The sequence below is a fragment of the Pseudovirgaria hyperparasitica genome, assembly GCF_010093815.1.
Source record: "Pseudovirgaria hyperparasitica strain CBS 121739 unplaced genomic scaffold EJ05scaffold_13, whole genome shotgun sequence".
Classification (NCBI taxonomy): Eukaryota; Fungi; Ascomycota; class Dothideomycetes; order Acrospermales; family Acrospermaceae; genus Pseudovirgaria; species Pseudovirgaria hyperparasitica.
Window position 1 is genome coordinate 482,764 of NW_022985561.1, and position 26,937 is coordinate 509,700.

At 49.9% G+C, this 26,937-nt stretch overlaps 14 protein-coding genes and 1 non-coding gene across 15 annotated transcripts; 8 read left to right on the top strand and 7 right to left on the bottom strand.

Annotated features, from left to right (window-relative positions):
• Positions 1–203: 203 nt before the first annotated feature.
• Positions 204–3,340, top strand: EJ05DRAFT_478467 (NAD(P)-binding protein). The gene has a single exon (XM_033744464.1). The coding sequence runs from the start codon at positions 553–555 to the stop codon at positions 2,842–2,844; it is 2,292 nt and encodes a 763-aa protein (XP_033597907.1). The 5' UTR covers positions 204–552; the 3' UTR covers positions 2,845–3,340.
• A 192-nt stretch (positions 3,341–3,532) lies between these two features.
• On the bottom strand, positions 3,533–3,627 carry EJ05DRAFT_t65. The gene has a single exon. It is a non-coding gene; the product is annotated as a tRNA-Ser (tRNA).
• Positions 3,628–4,238: 611 nt separating this feature from the next.
• EJ05DRAFT_502916 (protein HMF1) lies at positions 4,239–4,885 on the bottom strand (the record flags this gene model as incomplete). Its single annotated transcript, XM_033747330.1, has 4 exons — positions 4,239–4,391; positions 4,531–4,698; positions 4,779–4,792; positions 4,843–4,885. 4 exons carry the CDS (start codon positions 4,883–4,885, stop codon positions 4,239–4,241), a joined length of 378 nt encoding a protein of 125 aa, XP_033597908.1.
• Positions 4,886–5,474: 589 nt separating this feature from the next.
• On the bottom strand, positions 5,475–6,227 carry EJ05DRAFT_502917 (adenine phosphoribosyltransferas-like protein 1; the record flags this gene model as incomplete). The annotated part of the gene is made up of 2 exons (XM_033747331.1): positions 5,475–5,632; positions 5,690–6,227. The coding sequence occupies 2 exons, from the start codon at positions 6,225–6,227 to the stop codon at positions 5,475–5,477; spliced, it is 696 nt and encodes a 231-aa protein (XP_033597909.1).
• Positions 6,228–8,323: 2,096 nt separating this feature from the next.
• Positions 8,324–9,711, top strand: EJ05DRAFT_502918 (heme oxygenase-like protein; the record flags this gene model as incomplete). Its single annotated transcript, XM_033747332.1, has 3 exons — positions 8,324–8,395; positions 8,474–9,241; positions 9,292–9,711. 3 exons carry the CDS (start codon positions 8,324–8,326, stop codon positions 9,709–9,711), a joined length of 1,260 nt encoding a protein of 419 aa, XP_033597910.1.
• A 2,060-nt stretch (positions 9,712–11,771) lies between these two features.
• On the top strand, positions 11,772–13,521 carry EJ05DRAFT_102110 (glucan 1,3-beta-glucosidase precursor). The gene is made up of 3 exons (XM_033738945.1): positions 11,772–12,018; positions 12,072–13,225; positions 13,318–13,521. Exons 1-3 carry the CDS (start codon positions 11,954–11,956, stop codon positions 13,335–13,337), a joined length of 1,239 nt encoding a protein of 412 aa, XP_033597911.1. The 5' UTR covers positions 11,772–11,953; the 3' UTR covers positions 13,338–13,521.
• Positions 13,522–14,050: 529 nt separating this feature from the next.
• On the bottom strand, positions 14,051–17,136 carry EJ05DRAFT_102059 (escape protein-like protein 2). Its single transcript, XM_033738944.1, has 5 exons — positions 16,913–17,136; positions 16,746–16,864; positions 15,947–16,697; positions 15,231–15,902; positions 14,051–15,179 (listed from the first exon to the last, which is right to left on the bottom strand). Exons 1-5 carry the CDS (start codon positions 16,996–16,998, stop codon positions 14,234–14,236), a joined length of 2,574 nt encoding a protein of 857 aa, XP_033597912.1. The 5' UTR covers positions 16,999–17,136; the 3' UTR covers positions 14,051–14,233.
• A 116-nt stretch (positions 17,137–17,252) lies between these two features.
• On the top strand, positions 17,253–18,242 carry EJ05DRAFT_478471 (SNARE domain-containing protein). Its single transcript, XM_033744465.1, has 3 exons — positions 17,253–17,336; positions 17,389–17,716; positions 17,773–18,242. Exons 1-3 carry the CDS (start codon positions 17,326–17,328, stop codon positions 17,977–17,979), a joined length of 546 nt encoding a protein of 181 aa, XP_033597913.1. The 5' UTR covers positions 17,253–17,325; the 3' UTR covers positions 17,980–18,242.
• EJ05DRAFT_512972 (uncharacterized protein) lies at positions 18,103–19,074 on the bottom strand (the record flags this gene model as incomplete). Its single annotated transcript, XM_033748384.1, has 2 exons — positions 18,103–18,992; positions 19,042–19,074. 2 exons carry the CDS (start codon positions 19,072–19,074, stop codon positions 18,129–18,131), a joined length of 897 nt encoding a protein of 298 aa, XP_033597914.1. The 3' UTR covers positions 18,103–18,128.
• Positions 19,075–19,681: 607 nt separating this feature from the next.
• Positions 19,682–20,110, top strand: EJ05DRAFT_502923 (uncharacterized protein; the record flags this gene model as incomplete). Its single annotated transcript, XM_033747333.1, has 1 exon — positions 19,682–20,110. One exon carries the CDS (start codon positions 19,682–19,684, stop codon positions 20,108–20,110), a length of 429 nt encoding a protein of 142 aa, XP_033597915.1.
• Positions 20,111–20,831: 721 nt separating this feature from the next.
• EJ05DRAFT_532751 (uncharacterized protein) lies at positions 20,832–22,067 on the top strand (the record flags this gene model as incomplete). Its single annotated transcript, XM_033749089.1, has 4 exons — positions 20,832–21,231; positions 21,287–21,423; positions 21,477–21,954; positions 22,045–22,067. The coding sequence occupies exons 1-4, from the start codon at positions 20,964–20,966 to the stop codon at positions 22,065–22,067; spliced, it is 906 nt and encodes a 301-aa protein (XP_033597916.1). The 5' UTR covers positions 20,832–20,963.
• A 142-nt stretch (positions 22,068–22,209) lies between these two features.
• On the bottom strand, positions 22,210–23,583 carry EJ05DRAFT_540195 (uncharacterized protein; the record flags this gene model as incomplete). Its single annotated transcript, XM_033749582.1, has 2 exons — positions 23,044–23,583; positions 22,210–22,991 (listed from the first exon to the last, which is right to left on the bottom strand). Exons 1-2 carry the CDS (start codon positions 23,567–23,569, stop codon positions 22,210–22,212), a joined length of 1,308 nt encoding a protein of 435 aa, XP_033597917.1. The 5' UTR covers positions 23,570–23,583.
• Positions 23,584–23,842: 259 nt separating this feature from the next.
• Positions 23,843–24,093, top strand: EJ05DRAFT_502926 (uncharacterized protein; the record flags this gene model as incomplete). Its single annotated transcript, XM_033747334.1, has 3 exons — positions 23,843–23,855; positions 23,904–24,002; positions 24,056–24,093. The coding sequence occupies 3 exons, from the start codon at positions 23,843–23,845 to the stop codon at positions 24,091–24,093; spliced, it is 150 nt and encodes a 49-aa protein (XP_033597918.1).
• A 176-nt stretch (positions 24,094–24,269) lies between these two features.
• On the bottom strand, positions 24,270–25,695 carry EJ05DRAFT_478473 (uncharacterized protein). The gene is made up of 3 exons (XM_033744466.1): positions 25,159–25,695; positions 24,455–25,107; positions 24,270–24,406 (listed from the first exon to the last, which is right to left on the bottom strand). The coding sequence occupies exons 1-3, from the start codon at positions 25,535–25,537 to the stop codon at positions 24,293–24,295; spliced, it is 1,146 nt and encodes a 381-aa protein (XP_033597919.1). The 5' UTR covers positions 25,538–25,695; the 3' UTR covers positions 24,270–24,292.
• Positions 25,696–25,869: 174 nt separating this feature from the next.
• Positions 25,870–26,497, top strand: EJ05DRAFT_502928 (NADH-ubiquinone oxidoreductase-like protein 20.8 kDa subunit; the record flags this gene model as incomplete). The annotated part of the gene is made up of 4 exons (XM_033747335.1): positions 25,870–25,889; positions 25,942–26,169; positions 26,233–26,365; positions 26,420–26,497. The coding sequence occupies 4 exons, from the start codon at positions 25,870–25,872 to the stop codon at positions 26,495–26,497; spliced, it is 459 nt and encodes a 152-aa protein (XP_033597920.1).
• Between the last annotated feature and the right edge of the window lie 440 nt (positions 26,498–26,937).

The following is a 26,937-nucleotide window of genomic DNA, read 5'->3' on the forward strand; positions in this document are numbered from 1 at the left end:
TATATATAATTTTTTGGCTTGCGGTGCGTGCGGGTGCAGCAATATAGTAGTAGAAGCCAAGTCACCCATTAGTAGAGGAGGATTTCTCGGAACAGGGAGGCACCTAGCTATTCAGGCCCAGTCCACTAGCTGGAGAGCAGAGAGAGACAGCCGCGCTAGGTCTGGTTGGCTGCCCGTCCACATCCATCTCCTCATCTGGCTCCCCTAAACTTTCCCCCTATCGTTCTCGTGACTTGATCTTCATCTTCACTTTTTCATCCGTTGCACTCATTCTCTGTCTCACCCACCTCCTCTCTTTTTGCCTTGCCGCATTCTCACTTCGTTGCAGTCCTTTGACGAGTACATCGCCAATCCTCCCGGCGTGTCTCTTCTACCTTGGCTGTCCGGAAAATCCTCCACGCCTGTAATCCTTCGCTTTCTTCGCCAACAGCTTCTTACGCGCCTTTCTCTACTGCGCCTGTATCCTCATCCTCCCTCTGAACACACTATCTACAAAGCTTCCCGATCGCCTCACTTACGCTCCATACTAAGATTCTCTATACTGGGAATAAAATGTCCACTATGATGATTGGCCACCGGCGGATACAGATACGAGCGGTCCTATTCGTTGCAGTCATCTTCGTTCTGATCCTCATTTTCACGGCCTCGTCCACGGGCCTCCACAACCGCTTTCCTCCCTTCAGACCTCATATTCCATCAACAAGCGAGACCACCAAATCACCGAATTCCTCAACCGATCCCACATTCGATCATACCTATGACAATATTGACAAAGCACCCGCCTCGGGTGAGAAGGCTCACGACCCATGTGTCCAAGTAGCTCTGAAGGATGGCGGGACTTCACCACAAAAAACTGATGGAACATGGGTGCTTGTCACTGGAGGAGCTGGCTTCATCGGTTCAAATCTGGTGGACCGACTGCTCGATCTTGGTTACAAAGTCCGTGTGTTTGACAGTCTCTACACCGGCTTCCTACGCAATGTTCCTCTGGACGACAATCGCATTGAGTTTGTCTTTGGTGACATTATGGATCCAAAAGCGTTGGAGCGGGCTGTCAAGGGAGTAGACTACGTCTATCATTTGGCTGCCATGTCCAAGGTAGTACCCTCGCTCAAAAACCCTGAAATGGCTCGTTTCTGCGTTGAGGTGAATGCGCTCGGAACCTGGAATGTTCTCAATGCCGTTCGTGCAAAGGGTGATATCAAGAAGGTCATCTACGCTGCTTCTTCCACCTACTACGGCAACAACAAGCCTCCCCATAGCGAGGAACAAGCTCCCGACTTCCTCACTCCTTATGCTGCTAGTAAATACGAGGGAGAACTCCAAATGCAGATGTTTGATCGTCTGTTCTCCGTACAGACCATTTCGACACGCTTCTTCATGGTTTACGGTCCTCGCCAGCCCAGCACCGGCGCTTATGCCATTGTCACTGGTGTTTTCGCGAAGCAGGCAGCCGACGGCAAGCAACTGACCATCGAGGGCGATGGTTCCCACTACAGAGACTTTATCCACGTTTCGGACATTGTAAACGGTCTGATCTTGTCTCAGCAATCCCAGGATCTGCACGGCAACGTGGTCAATCTTGGCACTGGAACGGCCTTTTCTGTTCAAGATGTTGCCGATCTTGTGTCCAAAGACCAGGTCCACATAGATGGTCGCAAGAATGATCTGGAGGGCACTCTTGCTGATACCTGCAGGATGAAACAACTCCTTAACTACAAGGCGAAGATGGACTTTACAAAAGAAATGAGCTATATGGTCAAGGAGACAATGGAAGGTAACGTTTTCATGCAAAAATGGCTTACGCCGCTTCACGCACTCTCAGCCCCGCATCTCCTTGCTCCTGGGACCCCAGTTTTCAAGTGGCCCAAGGTTCAGAACGATCTGGATGAACTTATTTCATCCTTGGGCAACATCGACACTGCCTCTGACAATGTTGAACGTAGCATCACCGTCATCCCGTTCAGCCTAGAGAAGAACGATTCCTGGCTCTTCGGCGATATGCTTCTCAATACCATCCATTCTTTGGTACGTTTTGGTGGTGTCACCCAATACATCGTTGCACCGACAGACAAGGCTGCGCTAGAGCTTTGTATCGAGCTCAATGTTCCTACCTACGACGCTCAGACGGTCAACCCAGCCGACCTTCTTCATACGCTACTTGGTCTCAACTTCAATGTTCACTTTGCTCAGCTCGGAAATTCGTATGTCAGTCCCGTGCAGACATTTGTACAGGAAGCATCCAGTAAGAACGGCAATGCCGATCTCATCCAGGCCACTCCATTTGGCGATGTCTTCGTTCGTGCCAACGAAAACTCTCGCACCGCGAGCGCAGCTTGGTCCCAACAGAAGCCATCATTACCTGCTAATGATATTTTCGTTCCTGCGACATGGCCCGAAAGCCTTACTTTGAAACGCGCAAAGTTCGAAGTGTCTACTCTCTGTAAGGGTAGCCTTGGGAAGGGATCTGCCACAAATACGAACGACCAAAAGGCGAAGGCCTCCGAGGAGGCCTTACATCCGAGCGCTGCATACGCTGCTGAAGCTCAACCAACCTCGGGTCTCTTCCAAGGCAAAGCCAGCCCCGAAAAGCGTGCAGCACCTGCTAAGGCACCTACCGGCCTTTGCGACAGTTCTCGCTTCTACGTCCCGGCCAGCTGCTCGACCACAAATACCAAATTTACCAACGCTGAGGCCAAAACCATCAAGGAGGCTCTTTCGAACGTTGAACTCTGGCACATGACCGAGTGTGAGGACAAAGAGCACTGCGACCGCCAGCAGACGGTACCATTCCGCTGGGTTCAAAGTAAGCCCGACCTGGCTGCTACTGGCGGTCTGTGCTGAGCGTTTCCGAACAATGTTTCATGAGCAACGCCAGGGGCAGAGGATGATATTGCAGTGATGAAGAGGAAGCGCGAGAGTTCCTGAAATCTTTCAAAATGGCGCTACATACTTCTGATCAAGTCGGGCAAGTCGGGCATTTTGAGGTGCAACCCTGGTACAGGACGAGGCGTTATCTCAGGCGTAGGCGTGGACATACACTTCCGTTATTATTATTTTGTCGTGTGAAATCTCCCCCATTACGTCAGTGTGCCTTTGGAGATTTCCGTCGATTCATAGCGCTTCTAGACCTGCCTTTAAAACTCGAGGTGGGTCTCGGATGAGAGGGAGAGGAATGTGTGATCCCGCGCGGATCATGGAAGAGGGCTTTTTTTGTAAAGCTGCTCGTTGTATAATATTCTTCTAGTCTGCCGGACTGTCACGCTTTCCTTATACCGTATTTTTTTGGGCATTCCCAGGTGGGGATTCATATGAGCTCTCCAAAAATGGCTACGACCGTAACACTATGATCATATAATCATTTGCATGAACTTCTTTGTGTCTTGGTGCAAAATTGGGCTGGCTGATGTATTTCACCCTATATATAGTTATATATATAGTTCAAGTAAAGTAAGAGTAAAAAGAGTACGATGAAATAGAGTTTTGTATCAGAACGGGCCACGGCTACGATAAATGACTCAAAATTGCAAAACGACAAGGGCAGGACTCGAACCTGCGCTCCCGAAGGAATGTGATGCCGGATAGGAATATTCGAGTCACACGCGTTAACCACTCCGCCACCTTGCCATAGATTGATAGAATATCCCGACAGTTGACTTATCACAGACTAATCTGGGGGAACAAGTGCGGCCTCAGGATGCGGCTTCTTTTTGTTCTGGTGGGGCACTATCACTGGACGGATGAATGAAAGTGGGGGCATTTGGCAGGTATCATTCAGGTATTCTATAAATGTGACTACAGTAAGTAAACATGTGTCATGCTTTATTATAGTTCTCAGAGGACCTAATCATACCAATCTATAACCTCCATGGCCCCCAATACCTACCGCAAATCAGAATCAATCAATCAATCAATCATAGCAAAAGAAGTGATCAAGACCTCTCTACTTCAGAACGCAGCAGAAAGCCAATTACTTTTCATTGTTTCAATTTGTAACATGATCATCATGTGAGGTAGCTAGTCTATCTATATGCGACTTTTTTTTCTCAATTCTACTTTGCTACCAACCGAAGCAGCAAGCCGTCAGAACATGTTTTCGAAGTGCACGAACGTAGCCGTGGACCTGGTGGGATTCATGGGATGGGATGCAGTGGGATGATAACATCATGTCCGAGCTCCACATTTCCCCCCACCCCTTCTCGTCCCTCGGCTCCCTCCCAAAAGAAAAATGCGCATTTTTACACCATGGCAATGCACTCAATCTCCACCGGCACATTCTTAGGCAGGGTCTTGACAGCGACGCAGCTGCGCGCGGGCTTGTGCGTAAAGTGCGTCTCGTACGACGCGTTCATGGCGGCGAAATTGGCCATGTCGTCGAGGAAGACTGTGGTCTGTAGTAGTCGAGGTATGTTAGTTTTTTGTGCGTTTTGTTGGGGCTGCTGTGTATGTATTTCTTGTGCTTTATGTGTGTGTCTCTTTGTGTTTGTGTCTACGGGGTGGGCATGGGAGGAGGAGGAGGACAGGATGTACCTTGATGACTTTGGAGATGTCGGAGCCTGCTTCTTTGAGGATGGCCTTGATGTTGGCGACGCAAGCGGTGGTGAGGTCGCCAATGCTGCCCTCGACGATCTTTCCCGTGGAGTCCATGGGGATTTGGCCCGAGAGGAAGATTGTGGGGCCGACAATTATGGCTTGGGACTGTTGGGGTTGTGAGTCAGATCATCATGATAGGGACTGAGGCTGGACGAGGGCAGGGAAGAAAGTACGGAGGAGCGTACGTATGGGCCGGCAGCTGGTCAATTGGTTAGCTTGGCTACCGTATGAGGATTGAGGAACGCATACGTGGTGCTGCCTCAGCAGAGAAGACCTTCTTCATCTCAGCCATTTTGTATGTGGTTGTTCGGTAAGTGTGATTGGATGATGGATATGGCAGAGGTACCCGGGCAAATTGTCGTCGGATTGGAGAGAAGAGCCGTACAGTAGAAGATATGGCGCAGCAGGTCGGCAATTGCATGAGGAAGGAACAAGATAAGAGTGCGAGATTTATAACTCTTAGATTTTGTTTTGAGCTAGCCAAGGGACCTCTCGTGAGCTTGTCACCAAAATTAGGGTTGAGGTACGTGGTGGGGTCGAACGGGACTCCCCGCGAATCGCCGCGGATATGCGAAACACTAATGCGCTTCCCGATGTCGGCATTAATAGTGGTCTGAATCTCAAACTTTTGATCGACGTGTGGAAATGTACATGGGCTGTTGGGTTTGGTATCTTTATACGCAGGACCGGGGTGAAAAAATGCCTGCTCGTTGAAGAACGCGATCTTCTATATGTTTAAAGGCCGAAACTATCATTAAAACTTATTTTGAAGAACGCCGAATGCGCAAGGAAATATGCAATATCAATCGTGGATTCGTCGAATAGTGGGTGAGAATGATAGACGTCTAGTCAAAAGACATTACTTCCTCAATGCATGGGTATTATTTGCTGCTCTCGGTTTGACCGGACAATAGAGTAATGGCTGGAGCATCGAGCTTATCGCGACCTTTCAAGAAGTCTAGCTCAAGAATAAAGACGTAGCCCAGAAGAGTGCCTCCAAGCTGCTTAACCAGTGAGCCTGCTGCGGCTGCGGAGCCACCTAATTCGACAGTTAGTATGTTCGAGTTGTACTTCATGATTGAAATGCAGGACCTACCCGTGGCTATTATGTCGTCCACCACGAGCACACGCTGGCCGGTCTTGACTCCGTCACTTTGCATTTGGAAGAAATCCTCTCCATACTCTTTCTTGTAACTAGCAGTCACGGTGGGACCGGGAAGCTTGCCTCTCTTACGAACGGGAACGAACGCAGCTCCTAACCGCAGCGCTAATGACGGCCCAAATAGAAAACCTCGTGCATCTAGGCCAACGATTACTTCAGGCCTTTGCTCTCCAAAGTGTTGTGTGATGTGTAGCTCCAGAGCTTTGATGAGCGACTCGTGCAAGATCGGGTCAGCGAAAATAGGCATGATATCCTCAAAGAGAATGCCAGGCTCAGGAAAGTCTGGGAATTGACGAAGGGCATTTTTTAGCTTTATCTTAAGACTGGAGAGTTCGGGGGAGCTGGTGGTGGTGGTGGTGGACTGTCCTCGCGGGGCATCTTGAGTAGTGGGGTCGATGGTTGACGATGAAGGATGGGCGGAGGTGGAGGGAATCGTGTTTGAAGGATGTGTCTGAGTGGAAGGCGAGGACATCATGAAGAGAAGAAAGGAAGAAGTGAGGAGTAGATAAAAGCTGTTGGGGATCGGGATGGTGGTGTCGAGGCGGCAGCGGATGTGCGTGTAAGACGCGCAGAAAAAAATGAAATTTACATGCTATGGCGTGCCCGGAACGAGCAGGTGAGTGGACCAATTACCCGCTCACAGACCGCTCTTCGAGCAACGTCGTTAGGAGCCCCAGACGAGTCATTCTTAGGTACACTCAGCGACAACCTACAAACACCAAACAAACAGCGCACTATCTCGTCCATCGTACCTCTCTTTACTCGTAAAGACGCCACGACTACGCTCAGGCTCTGGCGCCGCCGCCCTAATCAGCACGCCGCATCCAGGTCGGAGGGGAACAGTACGATGTCTCTTTCAGGGCGCTCATGGAGCCACTGAGGGTGGGATGGACAAGGATCTACTACCCATGTCGGCACGGAGCAGCCGCAAAGCTACCAGCAGCTCGAGATACTGTTATCGAATAACGGCCAGCTCATTTTACACGTGAAAATGACCCCTGAGTACGGACAGCCTTGAGGATCCCGAACTCTGATCCTCTTTTTAAGGCCGCGCGCTGACGAGACTTGCCCGATACCGATCATGGCGCTGTATTGTTCGATCAAAAAATTCTCATGAAGGATCTTGTGCTTGAATAGGCTACGACAAACATTGAATCGATTACGATGCTGTTGTGGGAGAACATATGGTTGCCCAGTGTTCTGAACTGACAAATTAAATGGGTATTATTAGGCAACTCAATGCTAGCCCAACTCCACCTGTAGTTGAGGTTTATCTTTGTGGCGAAGTATCACATTTGTGGAGCAAGAGCCGGTAGTAATGGTGGTGCAGCATCAAGATCTACGTGTCGCCTCCATCCTGGATAATCACAGACATATACATCTGAGCTGAAGGAGCGACCTCGAAAACCTAGCTCTGTATATGAATGTCGTCCTCGATTGATCTCGGAGATTCTGAGCAGCACTTTTCCGGAAGCCTTCGAGAAGCCTGCTCTGCTCCACCTCCCGGGCTGTCAGGTCCACAATCTGGGTGCATGGGCCATAAATGCGACACAATGCTTTTGTAATGTCCTCTCCGGACTTACTGATGGTTCGGTGTGCATGTGCACGCTCATATATGGAATAATGGCAGGCGCTGGTGCAGTCAAATATCACTAGATGGATTGATTCACATGCGCTCCAGTCATCTGCGTACACGCATACATCTTCTAGATAACACACCGCACCATTTCAGTTTGCCTGTCTAAGGTGCTATTACATGGCGTCTTAGACCGAGGGATAGTCATCGCGCTATGGTTCCTCTCTAGGTTAACGGCTTATGCTTTCTCCACGTGCAGTGTAACAGCAATCTCATTCCGTTACCATTTTGAACTCGAGACAAAGGATCGTACGGCGGTTCGTGTGAGGACAGCGAGGAAGAAGTGAAAACCTAGTGGCCCCACAAGTTCCAGCTTTCCTTGAGTCATATCACCGGGAAAGTTTTCGGGCTAGCTTCAGTAAATTGCTGACATGTAGGTATTATGGAGCCCTTGAAAACCTCAAAAAGGCATACCGATTCTATACACGCATGAGCTGACACACCGCTTAGCAATTTTGGATACTATACTATTGCCAGTCAATGTGGGTGATCATTAGCTACATCCTGTTCTTGCCTATCTCTTCAATATCAATTAGTCCACAATCTTATCTATAGTAGGAGGAATCCATCTTATCCCTTCGAGCCAACTTTTCTGCCCTGTAGACTACCATTTAGAGGTTTAAGAAGTAGAATCCTCTTGTCCTGTGCAGAGGGGATATAGATAAGATGCTAGCCACTCATTGATGCGAACCTCTGGGGCGCAGTTGATGATTGTACCTTTCAGGATAACGCGTTTCTATGATCAGCTGATGATTGTACATGATTAGGTTACGCGGACACGAAAAAAAGGCTTAGCGTTACGATGAAAAAGGTAAAACGCGTGATTACTCATACAAATCAGGCCACATCCCACCCTTTACCTATTCGTAACCCAACATTACAACTTCCGGCTTCACGATACAGTAAGATTTCAAACTTGGCTCGCGATCGCCATGGGAAGACACGCGAACCCCGACATCCGTCGTGCGTATGAAGAATTTCATGACAGCGACACGCCAAGCAAGGTAAGTCAACAACATGATTCGAGTACTCGAATTCAACTTCTTCGCGCACGATCGCAATTGCACACTAACTCTCTTCAGTGTAATAAAGTTCGTTGTCGTCACTGTGGCTATGTTCGCGCAAAAAACACCACACGCCAGATCGAGCATCTACAAGAATGTCAGAGCTACCTCCAGTCTCCAGAAGCGCTTGCGCACCTAGCAACGATCAATCCTACGAACAGCAATGGCGGCACCGAAATACCTACACGGCCTCCGGGCCCAGGCATACTCAATGGCACGCATCCAAATCCAAACCTTCACGTCAATCGACGTGGACCAAACCAGAATAAGCGCAATCGCGATTCCCTGATGATGCAAAGTGGTCTATCACAACAGCACACGCAACCGTCGGCTGGTCCTCCGCAACCCTCTCCTTCCTTGACGAGTCACCTCCTCGCGTCCTACCAGTCGGAGTTCACATCGGCCACGCAGCAGCCTTTCTTATCCCATGCTGGTTGCGGTACGCTCGCAGCTGCACCACTGAACCAGTGGCTTGTACAAGACGGACATTATGCACGTGGATACATACGCTTCATCGGCCAGCTCCTCGCGAAGATCAGACTTCCCCAGGTCCAAAACTCACAATTCCATCCAATGTACCGTACCATGGATCTCCTCATTTCGGCCTTGAATAATATCAGACGAGAAATGAGCTTCTTCGAGATCACGGTATCAAAATACGGACTGCAGGTCACCGATACCCCACCAAACCACATCACAAGAGCATACTTAGATCTGTTTGTAAGCGCAAGCAGCTCCAGCGCTTCCTTGCTCGAGGGTATGATCGTCCTATGGGGCACTGAACATGTATGTCTACCAAAGCTTTACCACGTCCCAGTCGTCTAATCTTGCTCCAGTGTTATCGCACTGCATGGATGTACGCCGCGAATTTCTCCCATTCTCTCAGTACTCCCTCGACCGAAACACACGTTGTCGCCCTTCACCAGGCCTTCATCCCCAATTGGACGTCGCCCGCATTCGCAAAGTTCGTAGAAGCCACGCGTGGACTCGCAGATGAACTTGCCAATGCGACAGTATCGAATGGTAAAGAAGAGATGCTGCGGTGCGAGGAAGTGTTCAAGCAGATTTGCTGGCTTGCGGAACGATTTTGGCCCGATGTTGATGGAATGGGTGAAGAAGATGAAAGTGGACGGCTGGGAGCTGGCTTAGGAGGTGGAATAGGCGGTCTTGGAAGCGCTGATTCAGAAGAACAAGATCAACCTGGCAACTATGGGGCTCTAAATGGGATGACTGATGAAGTGAATGCAGAATCATAAGACTGCTTGGTGGTGAGATGATATATGTGCCGGCACATTTGCTTGCGCTTTTTCCTCGGCGGTGAGCGCAACTCTCATCCACGGGAATGTTAGACGGAAGCACTTCATGAGGAGTTGGGGATCTTTTCTTGTATCATGAGACGGTATTGCGGACTACCTGTTTCCAATCTTGCATATGACTGATGAACAACACATAGCCAGTCTTTTAGGGTCCGTTTGATGGAGTACGAGAAGCGCATGGATGTGCGAGATGCTTGTTTTTATGAAATGTTATTCTCACGTACATAACAACGAACCCCACTTATGGATGGCTGTACAGTAGCAGTCTTTCGCGTAAGCTCACGTTAGAGTCACGGTAATGCCAACAAATGCAGTAAGCATATGTTTCCGAGTCTAGTGTTTGCTACGTTTGGATATGCTCCGATATTGGCTATCCATGTTGCCAGACGACGAAAAGAGTCAATGAATGAGGCTGCTTGTATGGTCGGACAGCGTCGAACACAACTTTTATAATTACACAGGTACTTGGGGAACCATAGTCGCTCGGGCGATCCCCTGGATACACCACGCACGCGACATATCCGATAACACACTCGGAACGAAGCCCGCTCACGCGACGGTAGTGCGCACGTAAGACGACTCACTCACTCACGCCCGTCACTCATGCAATGCACCGCAAAGAAACATGCCGATGCCAAAGCTACCTACGGCATGACGCAAACAGCCACCATGTCAGATGGCATGCGCAAAAAGAAAACATGGCAGCACTCTTGTATCAACGTCATTTCACATCCCCCGGACTGAGTGCTGACTTGCCAGCATGCTATAGTAGCAGTTAGTGGACGATCAACCTGGGGGAAGTTTGTGTCGTGTGATGGGTGGATGGAAAGATGTATGGAATGTTATGACGGTTGGGCGTGCTCGTGGACAGCTGTGAGTGGGTTTTGGTGTGTTGTGCTGTCTGTGATACACTGCGAACCCATGGCACCGGATTGCTAAGTGCTGGGGCGACTCGCTACCAAAGCTGCCTTTTTGCGGGCGGCCGGGGGTTTGCGGGGGCGTGTTTGGTGCCCTTTGCTAGCTATTTAGCGGCTAGGTTGGCACCACATGCACCGCCTGTATGGGGAGGGTTGTGGCTGCTAGGGCTACTGTAGAGGCGTAGTTGCCCTGGCACTTTTCTTCGTCTCAGTTGTGCAACTGCAACGACAACTAATTACAACTACAACACCTCTACCTATTGACCGCACCACAATGACTACCAGTAAACTGCATGAGAAAGTGCCGTCCGGTCAATATACGGTGTAAACAAGCAAATGCAAGCACGGACAGAGGTCATACATGAGTGATCCATCTTGGTGACTGGTTCTTGGGCCCGCCAGGATTTCCCCCGCTGTCTATCACGGTGGAGCAGCACGCATGGAGCCTACAGTCTGGGTAAGATGTTCGTGATCGACCATCACGAGAGGCGCAAAACGTGCTAATTCATGGTCAGCGTGACAGCACTTGAGCCCTACCAGATGCGGGGGTGGTTCAAACGCTGGAAGGGTCTTGAAGAAGACAGAGACGAAGCATCGACACGAAGAAGCCTGATGATGATGATGACGATGATTATGAAGCCGGACCACGATGATTGCAGTCACCATTCACTGGGCAAAACTCTGATGATCTATACTCGAAACAATCTACCTTGTCCGTCCGCCGTCATAGCTTGGCCACGTCGGGCGAATCATCCACTCGTACCTGAGGTTGCTGTGTCTAGCATAACGTGCAGATCTGCATCGTCGACTGCCTCAATGGCCTTCGTCCGTACTTCGGCTGCTCTGAGGCCTGCCCGTGAACAGCACTCTGCCAGGTTTGCCTGTGCTGTAGCTGCCTGAGATCTACGTCGAAAAACGCCTCGTGCTCATCCCATTCTACCATTCCTTTCCTCGTCCAGCTTCACGGTGCGTTGCAATTGGCTACTGACCTTGCTGCTCACCATCTTAGTAGCTGGCCGATTCGGTCCCAGTTTTGCTGCACCTTGTTTTTCTCCGAATATCATGGGATCAACAACGCACTATCACTCCGCTCATCGATGCTACCCAAAGCAACTCTTTATATTGTCCTAATGCCCTCCCGGGTATATCCATAATCGTCTCTGCTCGCCATTTCAAAGCACATGATTCTACAGATTCGCTACTCAACTTCTCTTCTACAGTGACACAAACCAATTAACCAGACACGTCACATCAAGTTCGCCAGTATGGTATCAAGGTTGTTGTCTACGCTCGCTGTGGCGCTTTTTGCGTCTTCCAGCATAGCCGCTCCGTGAGTTGATCACCAGCCACATGAATGTCTTCCATACTGATGCTTAGATCTAGAACCGAGAAACGTCAAGGTTCGTTGAAATTCGACTATAACAATCAGAAAGTTCGAGGTGTAAACCTCGGCGGCTGGTTTGTGCTTGAGCCATGGATCACGCCATCTATGTTCAACGACTGGGCAGATGGCAACAGTGTGAAAGACGAATACACTCTAACCCGGACCTTGGGCTACGACGAGGCATACCGACGTCTCAGCGCGCATTGGAACTCGTGGATCACTCAGGACGACTTCAGCCAAATCGCAAAAGCAGGCCTGAATCACGTGAGGATACCAATTGGCTACTGGGCCGTGCAGAAACAGGATGGAGACCCATACGTGCAGGGTGCCTATCAGAAGCTTGGTGAAGCTCTCGACTGGGCGCAAGCTGCAGGCCTCAAGGTTATGATTGACCTCCACGGTGCTCCTGAATCGCAGAATGGCTTCGACAACAGCGGTCGCTTGGGCGCTATCGGCTGGACTCAAGGAAACACTATTGCAACCACCATCAGCGTACTGAACAAGATTCGAGATGATCACGCTAATCATCCCGCCGTTTCTGCCATCGAACTCCTCAACGAGCCCCTTGGCCCAAATCTGAACATGGACACAGTCCGCCAATTCTACATGGACGGATGGGGTAATCTCAGAGATAACAATGTGGCCATCACCTTCCACGATGCCTTCCAAGGGGTGACATCCTGGGGCAACTGGGGTTCCGGCATGTGGAATCTTTTGCTTGACACTCACCACTACGAGATTTTCGACCAAAGCCAAGTCTCCATGGACCCAAACGCTCACATCGCAACTGCCTGTGACTTTGGCAGACAGATGGCAAGCACCGGAAAGTGGACCATCGCTGGTGAATTCACCGGCGGTATCACCGACTGTGCAAAGTGGCTCAACGGACTTGGAAAGGGTGCTCGTTACGACGGTACCTTGGCCGGATCGTCGCATGTCGGCTCGTGTGATGGAAAGTACACAGGAACCGTCGCCGGGCTCAGCAACGACGACAAGTACAACATCGGACGGTTCATCGAGGCTCAACTGGACGCGTACGAGAAGGCCACGGGCTGGATATTCTGGACGTGGAAGACGGAGAGTGCACCAGAGTGGGACATGCAAGATCTCCTTGCAAACGGACTATTCCCGCAGCCCTTGACTGCCCGAAAGTGTAAGCTGCATCCCATCAATCATTCCCAACCATAACAACAACAGTACCACCAAGAAGAAATACCGCATCTTTTGGCTAACGTAAAAACACAGACCCAGGCCAGTGTGGTTGAGAATATCTCCACCCCAACAACCTCGCTCAACAACTTCTCTTGTCTCTCTCGTAACTTACTTCTTCCTCTCGCTCGACGTCAAAAAGTTTTTTCGTCCTCGGTTTTTAGCGGCAGCGCGCCATTTTTTGAGCCATTTTATCCATATCCAACATCACCTCCACTACCACCACCACCGCCACCACCCGTCCAGACCTGATAGTCTGAGAACGATACGACATTACGGCCACATCCATACATGTGTAAATACCACTACTACTGATACCTTCGCTAGACTGCAGACCTCAAGGTCTTCCCGGGGCTCAATCGGCCCCGTGTTTCCTATTTTCCATTTTCATATTTTCATATTTCACATGTTTATGTCGCCTTAAATGAGCGCTTGGATGTTTTATAGGCGTATATTGGGGGTTCGTTCAGGTGGGAAATTCAAGGGGAGATTTTTGCCTACGGCTGTTTGGCGCGCGCTAGGCTGGGATCAGGCTGGGACTGGGATACATATATCTGCGTGGAAATGGACAGGTAGTCTTGGGTCGGAATGCGGTTGTTTTTTTGGTTTTGTTGTTTGTTGTTGGGTAGTTGTAGGATGAGTCCAATCGAAATCGAAGATCAGATCAAATGACGCCGAGTTGAACACACTTGGTCTGGTTTGGCTTGGGTGTGTGACTGATGTATGCACTGAGTTTTGTGGATGTGGAGTACTAATGTGCCAACTCGCCTTCCGGTGTGTCGTCCTTCCATCAGTAAGTCAATCAGTCACTCAGACACCTAACTCTGCTCGAAGTTGATTCCTGAGGTATAGATTCTCCATCAGGCATGAATATATCTAGATCGAAGTATAGAGGAGGGTATAATACAGGCAGTCACACTATTAATTAATTACACAACCCCCCTAAATCTACTTAATACTCCGTCACCAAAACCTTCTTCAACGCCGCACTCTCCCTCTCGTACCGCTCAATCTTCCCCTGACACGCCGCCACCTTCTCCAACAACCACTGCACGCGCGAGCCCAACTGCTGCGGCAACTGCTGCTGTCTCGCGACGTCGCTCAAGAGCCGCAGCTCAGCCTCGTACTTGTCGATATTAGCGCTTTCGATCTTGGTCTGCTGGGTCAGCGTGGCGAGATCGAGTTTGCTGCGCAGTACGGTGTCGGCGGTCAGGCGCTGGAATGCAGAGTGGTAGATGGGCTTGCCGGGCATGATGCTGTGCGGGCGACCGTTTGCGCTGAGGATGGTGATGAGCTCGGCCTGTTCGAGGGCTTGGAGGGCGGATTCGCCGCCGGCGGGACTCTTGTTGTAGGTGTCTGCGAGGAGGACTTCGTTGTAGCGGAGCGTGGCGTGGCGGGCAAGTTGGCTGACGAGCAGCCAGGCCTGCTCGGGGCTCCAGGCGCGGGCGGCGTTGTCGTCGACGCCGATGAGGTACATTTTGAGGATCTCGCTGGCGCTCTGCTCGATCATTTCCTGGACGGCTTTCTTGGGTGTTTCGCCGGCTTTGATGCGGCGGCCGAGAAACTCGAGGTCGGTGAGGCGGCCGCCGAGATAGGAGATGCATTCGTCGAGTTCGGCGAGGTCTTTGCGGCGTTGGGCTGGGGTGAGGGGCTTTTCGGCGTCTTCGTCTTCGTCTGCGGCGGCTGCGGCGGAGTCGGACGTGGGTTTCTGGCTTGAGGCTTGGTCGGCGTTGATGTGGGAGATGACGTAGCGTTTGGCGACTTCGGGACTGCAGTCGCTGAGGGAGATTTGGCGGAAGACACGGTCAGGAAGGGCTTTGCTGAGGGATTTAGAAAAAGAGACGTCGTTTGTGAGGAAGATAACATGGGCAATATTGGAGGTGGAGAGTTGTGCAGCCCTGTGAGTTACGTGAGAATGTTGGGGGACTGAGGTCATGGAGAGGACTTACCATTCTGCGATCTTGTCGTAGACGACATTGTTCTCCTGGCTCTTGTGCAGGAAATTGTCAATGACAACAACAGGTCGTTTTTCAGGGTGAGCTTCCAGCCATTCGTCGTCGCCAAGCGCCTTATCACTGTCATCGCGATGGCGATTGTCAAGGGCGATTTGACGGAGAGCTGAAGCAGTATTGTTCCAAATCTTGGCAAGCTGATTGTCCAGTGTTTCAGAGAAACCGGTCTTGACTCCAGCTGCACCTTGGGCTGCGAGATCAATCATGCCGCTGATGCTGTTCATCCAAGAGAAGACGGGTCGGTAGCCAACTTCGGCCGCTGCGGCCCTAATGGTGGCACTATCACCATGTGCTTCTTGGATGGGCTTGCAATCGATGATGAGCTTGTTCTTTTTATGTTGGAGCGCTTGATCGATAATGAGCTCCCTTTTCCCAGAGCCACGTGGGCCCTGCACAATGATGAATGTATCGGCAGACTCCATGAGCCAGGTCTTGAGTTGGTCTATGTTTGTCTTGCGATCGTCCCATATGGCTTCCATACCATCATTTTCGGCTTTATGGTGGAATGATATGAGGTCGTTAGCCTGTGTCTTGAACCACTTGAACAGCTTATTGTCCTCGATATGGAAAGCACGAGTGATGTGGACTTTAATTGAGAAAGTCCGAAGACTGACTACGTTAGTTAATGCTTAGGGAACGGAGGTCTCACTTACGGGTCAAACACTACAATAGATATACCAGTGAGTAAAGCAACGGCGGCCGGTATCACAATTCTTGGGTGGTTCAAGAGCCAGTCCCGGATCCAATGAGCTTTGATACGTTTCTGGTATGATAAACGTAGTATGGTCCCAAGCTTCCCCCCTCCTTGTGCTTCATCAACGACATAACCATGCATGCAGTTTCGTGCCATGATCGCATGTCTGCGAGAAGTGAAATCGACCAGTGCAAATCGAGGAGCAACTTTGGAGTCTGATTCCTGAGATACAATGTCAAGAAGCTTGCCATATGGCCGAAAGAACGAATACAAGTCTTCTTGTGTGAGCTCTGCCGCTGCCTCTCCCGGTGAAGTAGGAAGAAATTCTACTCTAAGTCTGGTCGTTGGCAGACGATACAGATCTTCTACCCACGGTTTCCCCCGGACTAAGCTAGCTTGAATACGTGCAAATGGGTTCCACCAGGGCTTCGTCTGGTTCTCGCGTAGGTACTTCTCCAGAGTTTCCTCGATTTCCTGGCGGCTCTGGCTGGGATCATGCGTGAACTTGACAAAGGCACCACCTTCCTTTAATCGCGGAAGAACCTCTGTGACTGTCAATGGCGAGGAGTTCTTATAGGCCTTGTTGACGACCTTGACAGGGTCGGCAGCGGCAATTGCCAGATTCTGAAGCTTGCCCATGTTGTTAGTCATGACCCTCTCCCCTGAAAAAGGTACTTTGAGAAGCCATTGCAATCGCAGCGGATATACGTCTTAGATCCACGTCAGTTACGTTCCGTCTACGTCCATAGTATGCTTACTCTCAAAAAAGAAGATTCCCTCGCTAGGAGATTGGCTGATATGTCCACTCTCATTCTCTCCGGCTTCAAGTGTCGCGTCCCCACTAGCAGCGCGCAGCTTCTGTTGCCATAGCTGGGACCTGTTGCTGTCAAGATGTGAATATGAAATAGGGTAAATGTATCCATACCTCGTACCAGCAAGACCTGGCGTAGATCGCAAACAAGTTCCTGCGCGCCTAGGCAGATGCCTCCAAGGCTTGACATGGGCGTACATGTTGCGGAAGTTGAGATGTCAACAATTTATAACTATCATCCCGGTAGCGTAGCCCTCATGCACTCATCATGGTCGTCTAGCAAAAGACCTTTGCCTTTTGTCACCTCTGAAGATGTTGGTTGTGAATTGGAGCTTTCAAGATTCCCGATCGCAGCCACGGGCCAATGACGCAACGGCTACTCAGCGCGCAACACGGGTGCACGTGCCCCCAAATCTCAAGGATGCATCGCATCGGCCACCGTTTCCACTTACGAATGCTGCTCCGCAATAACTTTTGGTAAAGTAAACACCCACACATGATCATGACTCCTTTGCAACGATAGCACCATGGCCTCAAGGCAAGTGATGTGGTATCCGAGCAGTGTATCTGTCTGCTAACAAAGCATGTAGATTCAATTCCAATCTCCACGAACGCTCGTCCAGATCCTCCTTATTCGGCGCATACGATGAGCGTGCAGGCTCGCAGTCACCAGGCGGGAAACATGTGTCGAACGGTGGCTATGGATATGGACTTCCGGCAAATAGCAGTGCGCCTGCTGGAGGAGCATTCTCGGCATATCCCGGGGCAAATGGAGGCTTAGCCGCAGGGCAGCAACAGTTCAGATCAGCGACGCCGAATTCAAGAGGGCAGTACAGTTCTGCAGTACTGGACGAGCTAGAAAGTCAAAATAATGATCAGATGGAGGGCATGGGAGCACGGGTAAAGATGCTGAAAGACGTGAGTCTGCCCCAGGTGTCTCTAGGATTGCCTACACAAACTGACTATGCATCTAGCTGACGATGGCCATCGGAGACGAGATTCGAGACTCGAGTGCACTTGCTGAGAAGATGAATGAGTCTTTCGAAGGAACGAGACAACGATTAAGAGGCACCATGAACAGGATGCTGCGCATGGCAGATAAGACTGGTGTTGGCTGGAGGGTATGGCTAATGTTCTTCGCAGCTGTGTCTTTGTTATTCTGGTACGTGTGGTTATTCTGATAGAGGTTCACAACACTTTGAAACTGCATTCTACAGGTCAGTATGGAAGGTTAAGAGCACAATATTGCTGTACATATAACAGTGCAGATTGAGGCGGGCGTTGCATTTAGCTTAGCGCTGTATCGCGCTTACTGGGTATCATAATATTTTCAGGCTTGTCTTGACTGCTGTCTCGCTTGTTGTTGTTGTGCCCTGCTGAACAGATTGCCTGCGCCACCGCGACCTGCAACTGGACTGCTACCAAGAAACGAGCTACCTCCGAAAAGCGAACTCTCGCCTTGACTCCTGAAGCTCCTGTTGAAATTTACATTTGGGTTGCCAATGACTCTGCTGCTCCCTTCATCCATAGGCGCAAGCTCGCTCGAATCCTCTGCCTCCGTGTCCGTGTGTTGATAACTTCCGGCCTCTGGTATATCGTCGTCCAGATCGTGGCCACCGTGCATCATCGAGGCGCCTTCCTCCATCTCCAATATCTGCTCCACATCGGCTTGAACCATGCTACCCTCTATGAAGCTTTCCTCGTTGAAAGTCATTTCTCCCTCACCATCATCACTATCACTGTCTGCTTCTGGTATGTCGTCGTCGAGATCAGGTTCCTCGTCCGCCTCGGGCACATCCTCATCTAGATCCCGGTCAACCTCATTGGCTTCTTCCGCCGCTATCTCGGCCTCTGCGCGCTGCGCTTCTGCCTCAGCGGCATTGGCAAGCTCCAGCATTGCTTGCTCTCTACGGGCGAGCAGCTCTTGCTCCTCGCGCTCGGCTAACTCATCCATGGACGCCTGGTAGGTCTTCGCTATGCCTGGCGGCCGTATCCAGCTGGCGCCAAAGCGCCTGACATTCTGCTTACGTTGTTCGATGAGGTTTTCGTCGGCAGCTAGCAGGGACAACATGGAGCGAGGGTTCGCTTGCGCTCGGCGCGAATGCTGAGGCGGGGCATGCGCTTGTGGGTTATCTGTATGCTCTAAGGTCTGGATAGGGCGGTGCGATGGGTTCGTGTGCCAGATGTTGAGGTCCTGTAGGCTTGTTTAGTGCCGGTTGGTTATGTACAAGGTACATACCGACTTCGTGGGGTGTAATGAGAGGAAGAGAGAGCATAATTCTCAGTATGTGACTTTTTAATGCTATATTGGGGTGCCTGACGTCGCTAGTATACGCGTGTGAAGGTGTCAAAGTGGATCTGAATGCATGTCGAAGCTAGCAAGCGCCAGCCTTGTTTTGTTTAGAATATCCATCCATGGAAGCCCCACTTTTCGCCGACTAACGTATAAAGTCTACACCCACCTCAACGCGTCTACTTTTACACCGTTTCACACATCATATCACCTTTTCACAGCGCCAGGTGCAGTACGCGCTGATTTGCAGAGTCATTTCTCTTCGACTGAGCATGCGGTCATAAGCCTCACTTCTTCTTCAACAATTGGAAAATTTGTTTACTTTGTATCGTTGAAGATCTTCCAGAATGTACAATATTAACAACACCCAGAACATTGACAATATAGAAGTACAACGTCCAAGTAGTGGCGGATATTACAGTGATAGTTGGAGAGTTGGATAGCCCCGATCTCTTATATCCATCTCAAGCCCTGCTTCACCCTGTAAGCTCGCCCACGAAGCTCAGCGAAGTCTCTGTAAACACACCGGCGAGTCGGAACCGTCAGTTTCGTACTCAAAGTAGCTACGGCTACCTAATGGATGCTTCAGTATGAATCCTAGCGCTGTGTTCAAAATCGTTCTGGCTCTGGTCACGCTTGTGGCCTGTACTAAAGTCTCAGCCGACCGAGATGACTTTGAGTTTGTCCTAGATTTTACGAAGATGTCGGGCACTATCGAGCTATTCCTAGGTAGCGTGACTGAGAGCCACGCTCCAGATCATCTTCATGAGTCAAACTGGACTTCGGATTCAAGCACAATCATCAGTACCTCATTCAGCGGATCTCTTGACTATGGAACCATTGCTAGCCAGGAGACACACAGCAGAATAATGCTGAGACGGCACATCGGAATTCTCTTCGAGTTGGTATGGGTTGGCATGGTATTAAATGATATGGAGTTGGCACTATTGGTATTGTGGACGCAATACATCCATCACCAGACAGTACAAGAAAGGGCGCCACAAGAGCAGCGAGTCTAGACAGGTACTTACTAGATCTTGGACTCACAATCAACGCTTGTTGGCTATATTTTGTATTACGTTGTAACCCAAGAGCCTGCGTTTGAACTTGGATCCCATGAATATGGTACCATCCTTTGTGTCAACTGGCTGAACTTCCAGTGCCACAGGCCACCACTCTGGTGGGCAGCACTTGCACTTCCCGTACGCCGCCCTTTGCATACATATCGATCCGTACAGTCTTGTGGCCGCACCTCACTGTTTCAGCGACTGCGCTCTTCTGAGATCCTTGGTTTTGATCTGGAAGACATCAGGGCAAATCATCGTGGGTTTACTACTTAGTTACTAATAGGCGGCTTGAGACTACACAAATTTGGTGCCGCCACCGAAGCGCTGGTAGTTCTCTCATGTTTTTGACCGATGTGTAGCGACGTGGTTGTTGAGTCCACCAAGTTCTCATGCGATAGACAATCATGATACTTGTTTGTATACCTGCCTTAGGCATCTAAAGCCATCTGGCACCTGCCAAGTGAAAGAGGTGCCCAAAATAGTTTCCGGTGCCTCCCCGCTCTACACCCGTACCACAAAAAAGGGACCTGTGTATATCCCTACCAAACCGCCCACGCGACCCGCTTTCCGGACTGTAATACAGCTTATAAAAGGGGCGTGAGTATTGGAGTTGATAATGGTCGTGCTGGAAATTCTAGGTCTGTTGAGCCTGAGTCTGCTGAGGTGCGTTGCAACTTCGTGACTCCTAAATTTCCTCACGTATATCAATTTCATTTCCATTACGAACATTCATACGAAGTCTCAATTGCGAAGAGAGTACCCTCTCATCACTCATCCCAGCCCAGAGAAACCAGACGTTCCTGCTATGCCTGCGTGGACGCGTCTGATACGCTTCGTTGACGAAGACGACATCGAACGCTACGGCGAGCCCATTGTTAACTCCGGCGATGAAGTCATCCCGCTGTACGAAGCCGGTAGGCTTGAAGCTACGGTTTTGAGTGGAACTACATTCAGCGAAAGTGGTCTCACACCGGAGAAAGGCGTCACGAAGTTTGTCAAAGAACTGCTTAGTCCACTCACGCCGAAGGATGTACCAATTGTTAGATGCGTCGGTTTGAATTATATGAAGCACAGTACAGTGTTGCCCGTGGACATTTGATGGTAAGCTTGAACTGACGGTTGCAATAGTCAAGGAGGGTGGTCGAACGGCGCCTCCATATCCTTCAATTTTCATAAAAGGATCACCGTCTATTGCGCAGTGGAACGAGACTATCCCAATACCGCCAGTGGCGCACACTGATAGCACAGATTATGAAGGTGAACTTGTAAGTTTTGCTGCAAGCACAGATATCCTCGATCCCATCTTCTAACCCTTCAGTGTTTTGTTGTTGGTCGCACGGCAAAAGATATTCCTAGAGAAGACGCACTGTCATATATCGCCGGCTATCTCGTGGGGAACGACATTTCAAACCGTGCATGGCAACGCGATCCTGCCTACGCCGGCAGCGTACCCCAATGGGGTTTCAGCAAAGGCTTTGATAAGTACGCGCCGCTCGGACCGGTAATCGTGTCACCCTCGATTCTCAAGTCTGCGGATGACCTGCGATTGCAGACCTTTGTGAACGGTGAGCTACGGCAAGACACAGGGACGGACGATATGTTATTCGACGTGACGACTATCCTCAGCTTCATCAGTCAAGGTACGACAATCGAAGCTGGGACTGTGGTAATGACGGGAACTCCTTCGGGCGTTGGATTTGGTTTCAAGCCTGAGCCGAAATACCTGACCCATGAGGACGAGGTAGAAGTGAGGATCACTGGTCTTGGAAGTGTGAGGAACAAGATACGGTTTGAAGGTGCAACTATGGCGGGAGAGACGAGGCCGACGAAGGTAGATACTACACCATTAGCCGAGAGTGAGTGAACTATACAATAATAATGTGAAGTATACGGGTTTTTCTTTGTCTGAAGTACACCCGAATGTAGTTGATGAACGCTTTAGCCCCCCTTAATGATGTTAACGCCAAAGATGATCCGTAATCATTCAATGCATCATTGCCAGTCGCGATACCTTTGAATATGCCGGTATTACTTGAGCCGGTGTATTTAAACTATCTTTTGACACCTTTTCCTCGGTTCAATTTCAGCGTGAAGGGGTTGCGACTTTGTTTCACATCTGAACCGACGACATTAGACCTAGGTGCAATGGTATAGCTCATATGCTCTGTCTCTACCCTGGCACGGTTCGAGCGAGCAGGTGCGGCGAGAGCTCTAGCTCTAGCTGCAGCAGCAATCGCGGCTTGAGAGTTTGATTGTGAGTTCCGAATAGGTAGGCGCGTTGGGTCATAATCTGCCTGAGCAACATCCTTCTTGCGATAATCATCGTTGCGTCTCAAGATAGGTCTTGTCCAATCGGCTACAAGCTTCTCCGCGTGTCTTTTAATACCAGGTTCGGCACGCTTGGTCTTAGTGTAGAAGTAGACCACTTTACCGATTCCAGAAGCAGTCAAAGCATCCTTTGTGATTGGAAGCTTGCCAAGAGCATCAAAGAGCTCGCGTTGAATGTTATACGCAGGGAGACTGCCGTCGTGTAGGGGTTCTAGGAAGAAGCAAACAGCTTGGAGCAAATTGAGGTCCGGGTCAACGAGAGAGTTCTGCAAAGTATTTTTGTTAAGGAGAGACACCACCTCCGGAAGTAGCTTCAACTTCCGCATTGCAGGTCTACCATGTTTGCGGTCCTCTGCATCATTGGCGGCAGCATCGGTCATTCTCTTGCGCATATCTTCGATCTCGGCATCTGCCATAGCTTCAAGGTCGATGCCGTCCTTCTTCCTGCGTACCTTCGGTTTCCTCTGCGCTTCGTCCATGGCTCTGTCCAAAGCTCTCCGGCGTCCTGCATAAGAACTTAGTCACTATTGAAGGCATTTAGTAAAGGCTATACGTACGCTCCTCTGGCGTGAGATTTGTATCATCCTCCACTGGTGTAGCAGCCCGAACCCTGTCCTTTTTCCTGGACCTCTTCCCTTCAAGCTCCTCACCGCCACTGAAGTGGTCCTCATCTCTTTTCTTCCTATTCTTGGGCTTCTCTCGCCTGCCCTCCTTCTTCTTCTTTTGTACTCCACCTTCGCCATCTTCACCTCTCTTCCTTTTACTGACCTTGATCTGACCAAGAAGGTCGTCATCAAGAGCCACCGGTTGATCCTCGATAGCAATGTCTGCAGGGTTGAAGTCTTCAAACTGTGCCTCGTCTACATCAGAAAGAACGGACTCGTTGTCAGAATCTTCGCCATCCTTGTCGACTTCATTCTCTCCAGTAAGTTCAACGTCTTCTTGCGGGAAAACCTCAGGTGCATCGGGGTTGTTCTCCTCCTCTACGTCAGGCCCCAGAGGGTCGCCAGGGTCCGCATTGCCTTCTGGCATGACAGGAGTTTGGACTGTCGCGTCGTCGGGAGGTGTCTGGATGTCATCCATGTTTGCTATGTTCCGGGGTATTTTCAGTACTGGAATCAAGATAGTCGATAGAAAGTTGGAACAAGCGCTCGGGTTGGTGAGAGCTTGATGTTCTATCGCGAGGAGAGTTGCTTAGGACTACTGGCTGTTTGAAACCTTAGAAGGAACGCGCTGGACATGCACTATTGCCGCGGTTTAACCGATCAACTGCTAGACCCTGGTTGCCAGCACCAGAAGATTTCTTGCTGTCACTGTATATTCAAACTCATCATAACAACAACGTCAATACTAAAGATGTTCGGAGGACGTGAGTTATATGACAGGCTCTTCTCTGTTGATCTCTAATATCTTGTAGCACCACCAGCACCAAGCCAGGCGGAGCTCAAAGCTCAAGAAGAAGCCGCCTCGAATGAACTCAAGTTCGCCCTGAGTACGTGCTTCGCTCTCTACCTCTGTAAGTTACACTGTTGCGCTCTTGTCTTTCAGTACTAATCATGCTTGTGAAAGCCCCGTTCGTCATCGACTACGTCCGAAAATTAGTATAGATGCCACACGCGAACGCTTCTTACGTCGAGCATCGATGAATCGCAGTCCAAGGTCCTTCCATGTATCATAGACTTCATGACCTCACTTGTACTATATAGGATGCTTCGAGACACTGGAAGCATTTCAGGTTCATAATTCCCGCAATTGTACACTGCAGCTATTTATACATAATAGAGCGCAATCTTAGGGCGATAGTGGCTACCTGCCATTCAGACTGTTTTGTGACTTGCCCTGCCAATCCTCAAACTCTAACTTCAAAGATCCAACCTCCTTCTCCAGATGATCCAGTTGTGACTTATAGTCTTTCAATATCTACTGATGTTAGTCAGATTCGGTTGGGGAAAACGAATTTGGACCGACCTTCTCGACTTGCTTCATCTTATCAGGGTCCACACCATTATCCCCATCTGAGACCTGGTTTCCCAACTTCTCCGACTCTGACTGGAGCCACTGGGCTTGTTGCCTGAGGGTTGAAAGTCTTGCCCAGATCTCTTCTTGACGACCGCTGGCTACCGGATCAAAGGCCTTCTTCTCTAGCTCAATCAATTTCTTCCTCAGCTCTTCCTCACTACTCTCCATAGCGTATCCTCGATTGCGAAGAACCTGCACCTTGGTCGCAAGGGCCAGTGCACGCTGACTCAATGCTATGTGCCTCCTCTTCGCTTCGGCGATCTTGACCGTCCATTCTAGCTCATGCTTCTGCATCATCATATTCAAGCTATTGTTGATCTCATGGAGACGTACTTGGAGGGCTTGAACAGTCGATGACTGCAGAGAGAGACGCGTGCCCACTTCCTTAAAGCCCTTCGCGAGTACGGGTATTGAACCTTCGCTTGGCTTCTTCGAAAGCGCCTCCTCCCATTTTCGCTCATCTTCACCAGGACCTGGTGTATAGAAGGGCACTACACGCGGATCTACGTTATTGTAAAAATAGTATTGAAATAGGCAATTTGGCGATTCTGGGTGCCATTTCTCCAAGATTGTGGACAGCTGTTCTGGTACAGACTTCTCTCCTGAAACACTCATTAGCACGACTCTTTCATATCATTGTAGACTACTCTTACTTGGGCCTTGCTGCGGTGGCTCCCAAATGGCACTTTGTCCTAGTTTTGGTAATTGCGATGTCGAGTTTCCAAGCTGTGATCCGCCAAATTGTGACGCATACAAGCTTGCTTGTTGCTGTGGGGTAGGCTGTTGCTGCTGCTGCTGCTGCTGTTGTTGTTGTTGTTGTTGTTGTTGTTGTTGTTGTTGTTGTTGTTGTTGTTGTTGTTGTTGCGATTGCCCAAGACCGCCGAACAAGCTGGGACGAGGCTGCTGCTGGTTTTGTTGCTGTGAAGCTCCTAATGATCCAAAGAGACCAGTGGATTGCTGTGCAGGCTGCTGCTGAGTAGAAGCCCCAAAGCCGCCGAAAGGGTTCGGCTTCGCCGCAGACGCTCCGAACATTGTATAGCTGAATTATGAGGTCGAACGCGAAGGACTTCGATGTATACTTGGCGATTTTCAGGTCCAGTAACAACGAGGCAAATAGCGTCCAGAGAAGAACCCTTCTGTGCGCATCAGCGTGGTGTCATTATGTGGTGTCGATGCGTCGCGTGCAGATGAATCTGAAATGATTGTTTGTTCTAGCTGGCGATGTTCCTGATCTGCGCGAGCTTGCAGCGCACCAATCACAAGCAAGGAGATGGATCCTGCGTCTTGTTCAAGCTCCATGTCCAACCTCACCTCTCGAGACTGCCATCGGTCTCCCAGGACGTAAATGCCCAACGACTACCACAATGTCGACACGCGTCCCAAGGTACGCGATCATATTTATTTCCCAAAGTCAATTGTTCGCTAAGCCCCACCAGGTTCAATAAAACGTCACTATATGACACCACCCCTCTCCCCGATGATATCCCCAAGGTCAAAGAGATCGGTGCGAGCTCGGCACCATTGATGTCGGCTGCCTTCTTCATTGGAGCACGATGCAAAGCATACAATGATGACTATATGCAGTGCAAGACTGAGTCAAACGGCCGCGGAGAGCTCGAATGCATGAAAGAGGGAAGAAAGGTCACAAGATGCGCTGCGAGCGTGTAAGCAGGCCTGTACAAACATACAAGGAGACGAACATCGATCGCTGACTGTGACTCCTGTAGACTGGAAGATATAAACAAAAACTGCTTGGAAGAGTTCAAAAAGCACTGGGACTGCCTAGAGAACAACAATCAACAGCTATGGCATTGCCGAGCGCAAGAGAGGCCATTCAACAAATGTGTATTCGATAAGCTGGTAAGATCATGACATTTTCCCTACTATTAACATGCAAACTGACGCAATGTATAGAACCTGGAGAAGACCATTCCAGGAACACCGGAAAATGTCACACCTGTGCATCTCCGCAAATACCAGAAATTCTCTTAGATCGAGTAGCAAGAAGAATGTCACATTTTGTACAACATCAGACTAATAATTCGGCACTTTGACCCTACCCTTGAGTACTTACACAGTTTCTAGGACACGTGAACAGCTGGAACTTCTCCCATAGAGCACCTCTGCAGGATCAGGGCAGAATGACGCGCAGATTCCCCGGGTGACCTTCACCTAACGACCAGTGGAATCATCATCTGTGCCCATGATATCTGCCAGCATAAACAACCAGAACGACTAGAGCTACGTGCGATACTCGACGCCCAATTGCATCATCCGAAGCAGAGAGTTTATCGCACTGTAGGTTTGCTAGATATTTAGTGTCTCTTATCACGCTAGAAACACAAGCCCCGACGCATTCTGTGCATCTATGAATCTCTTGTGTCTTTCCTTCATTCTATCCACTAGATCTACCAATACTATCTCGTGGAAGT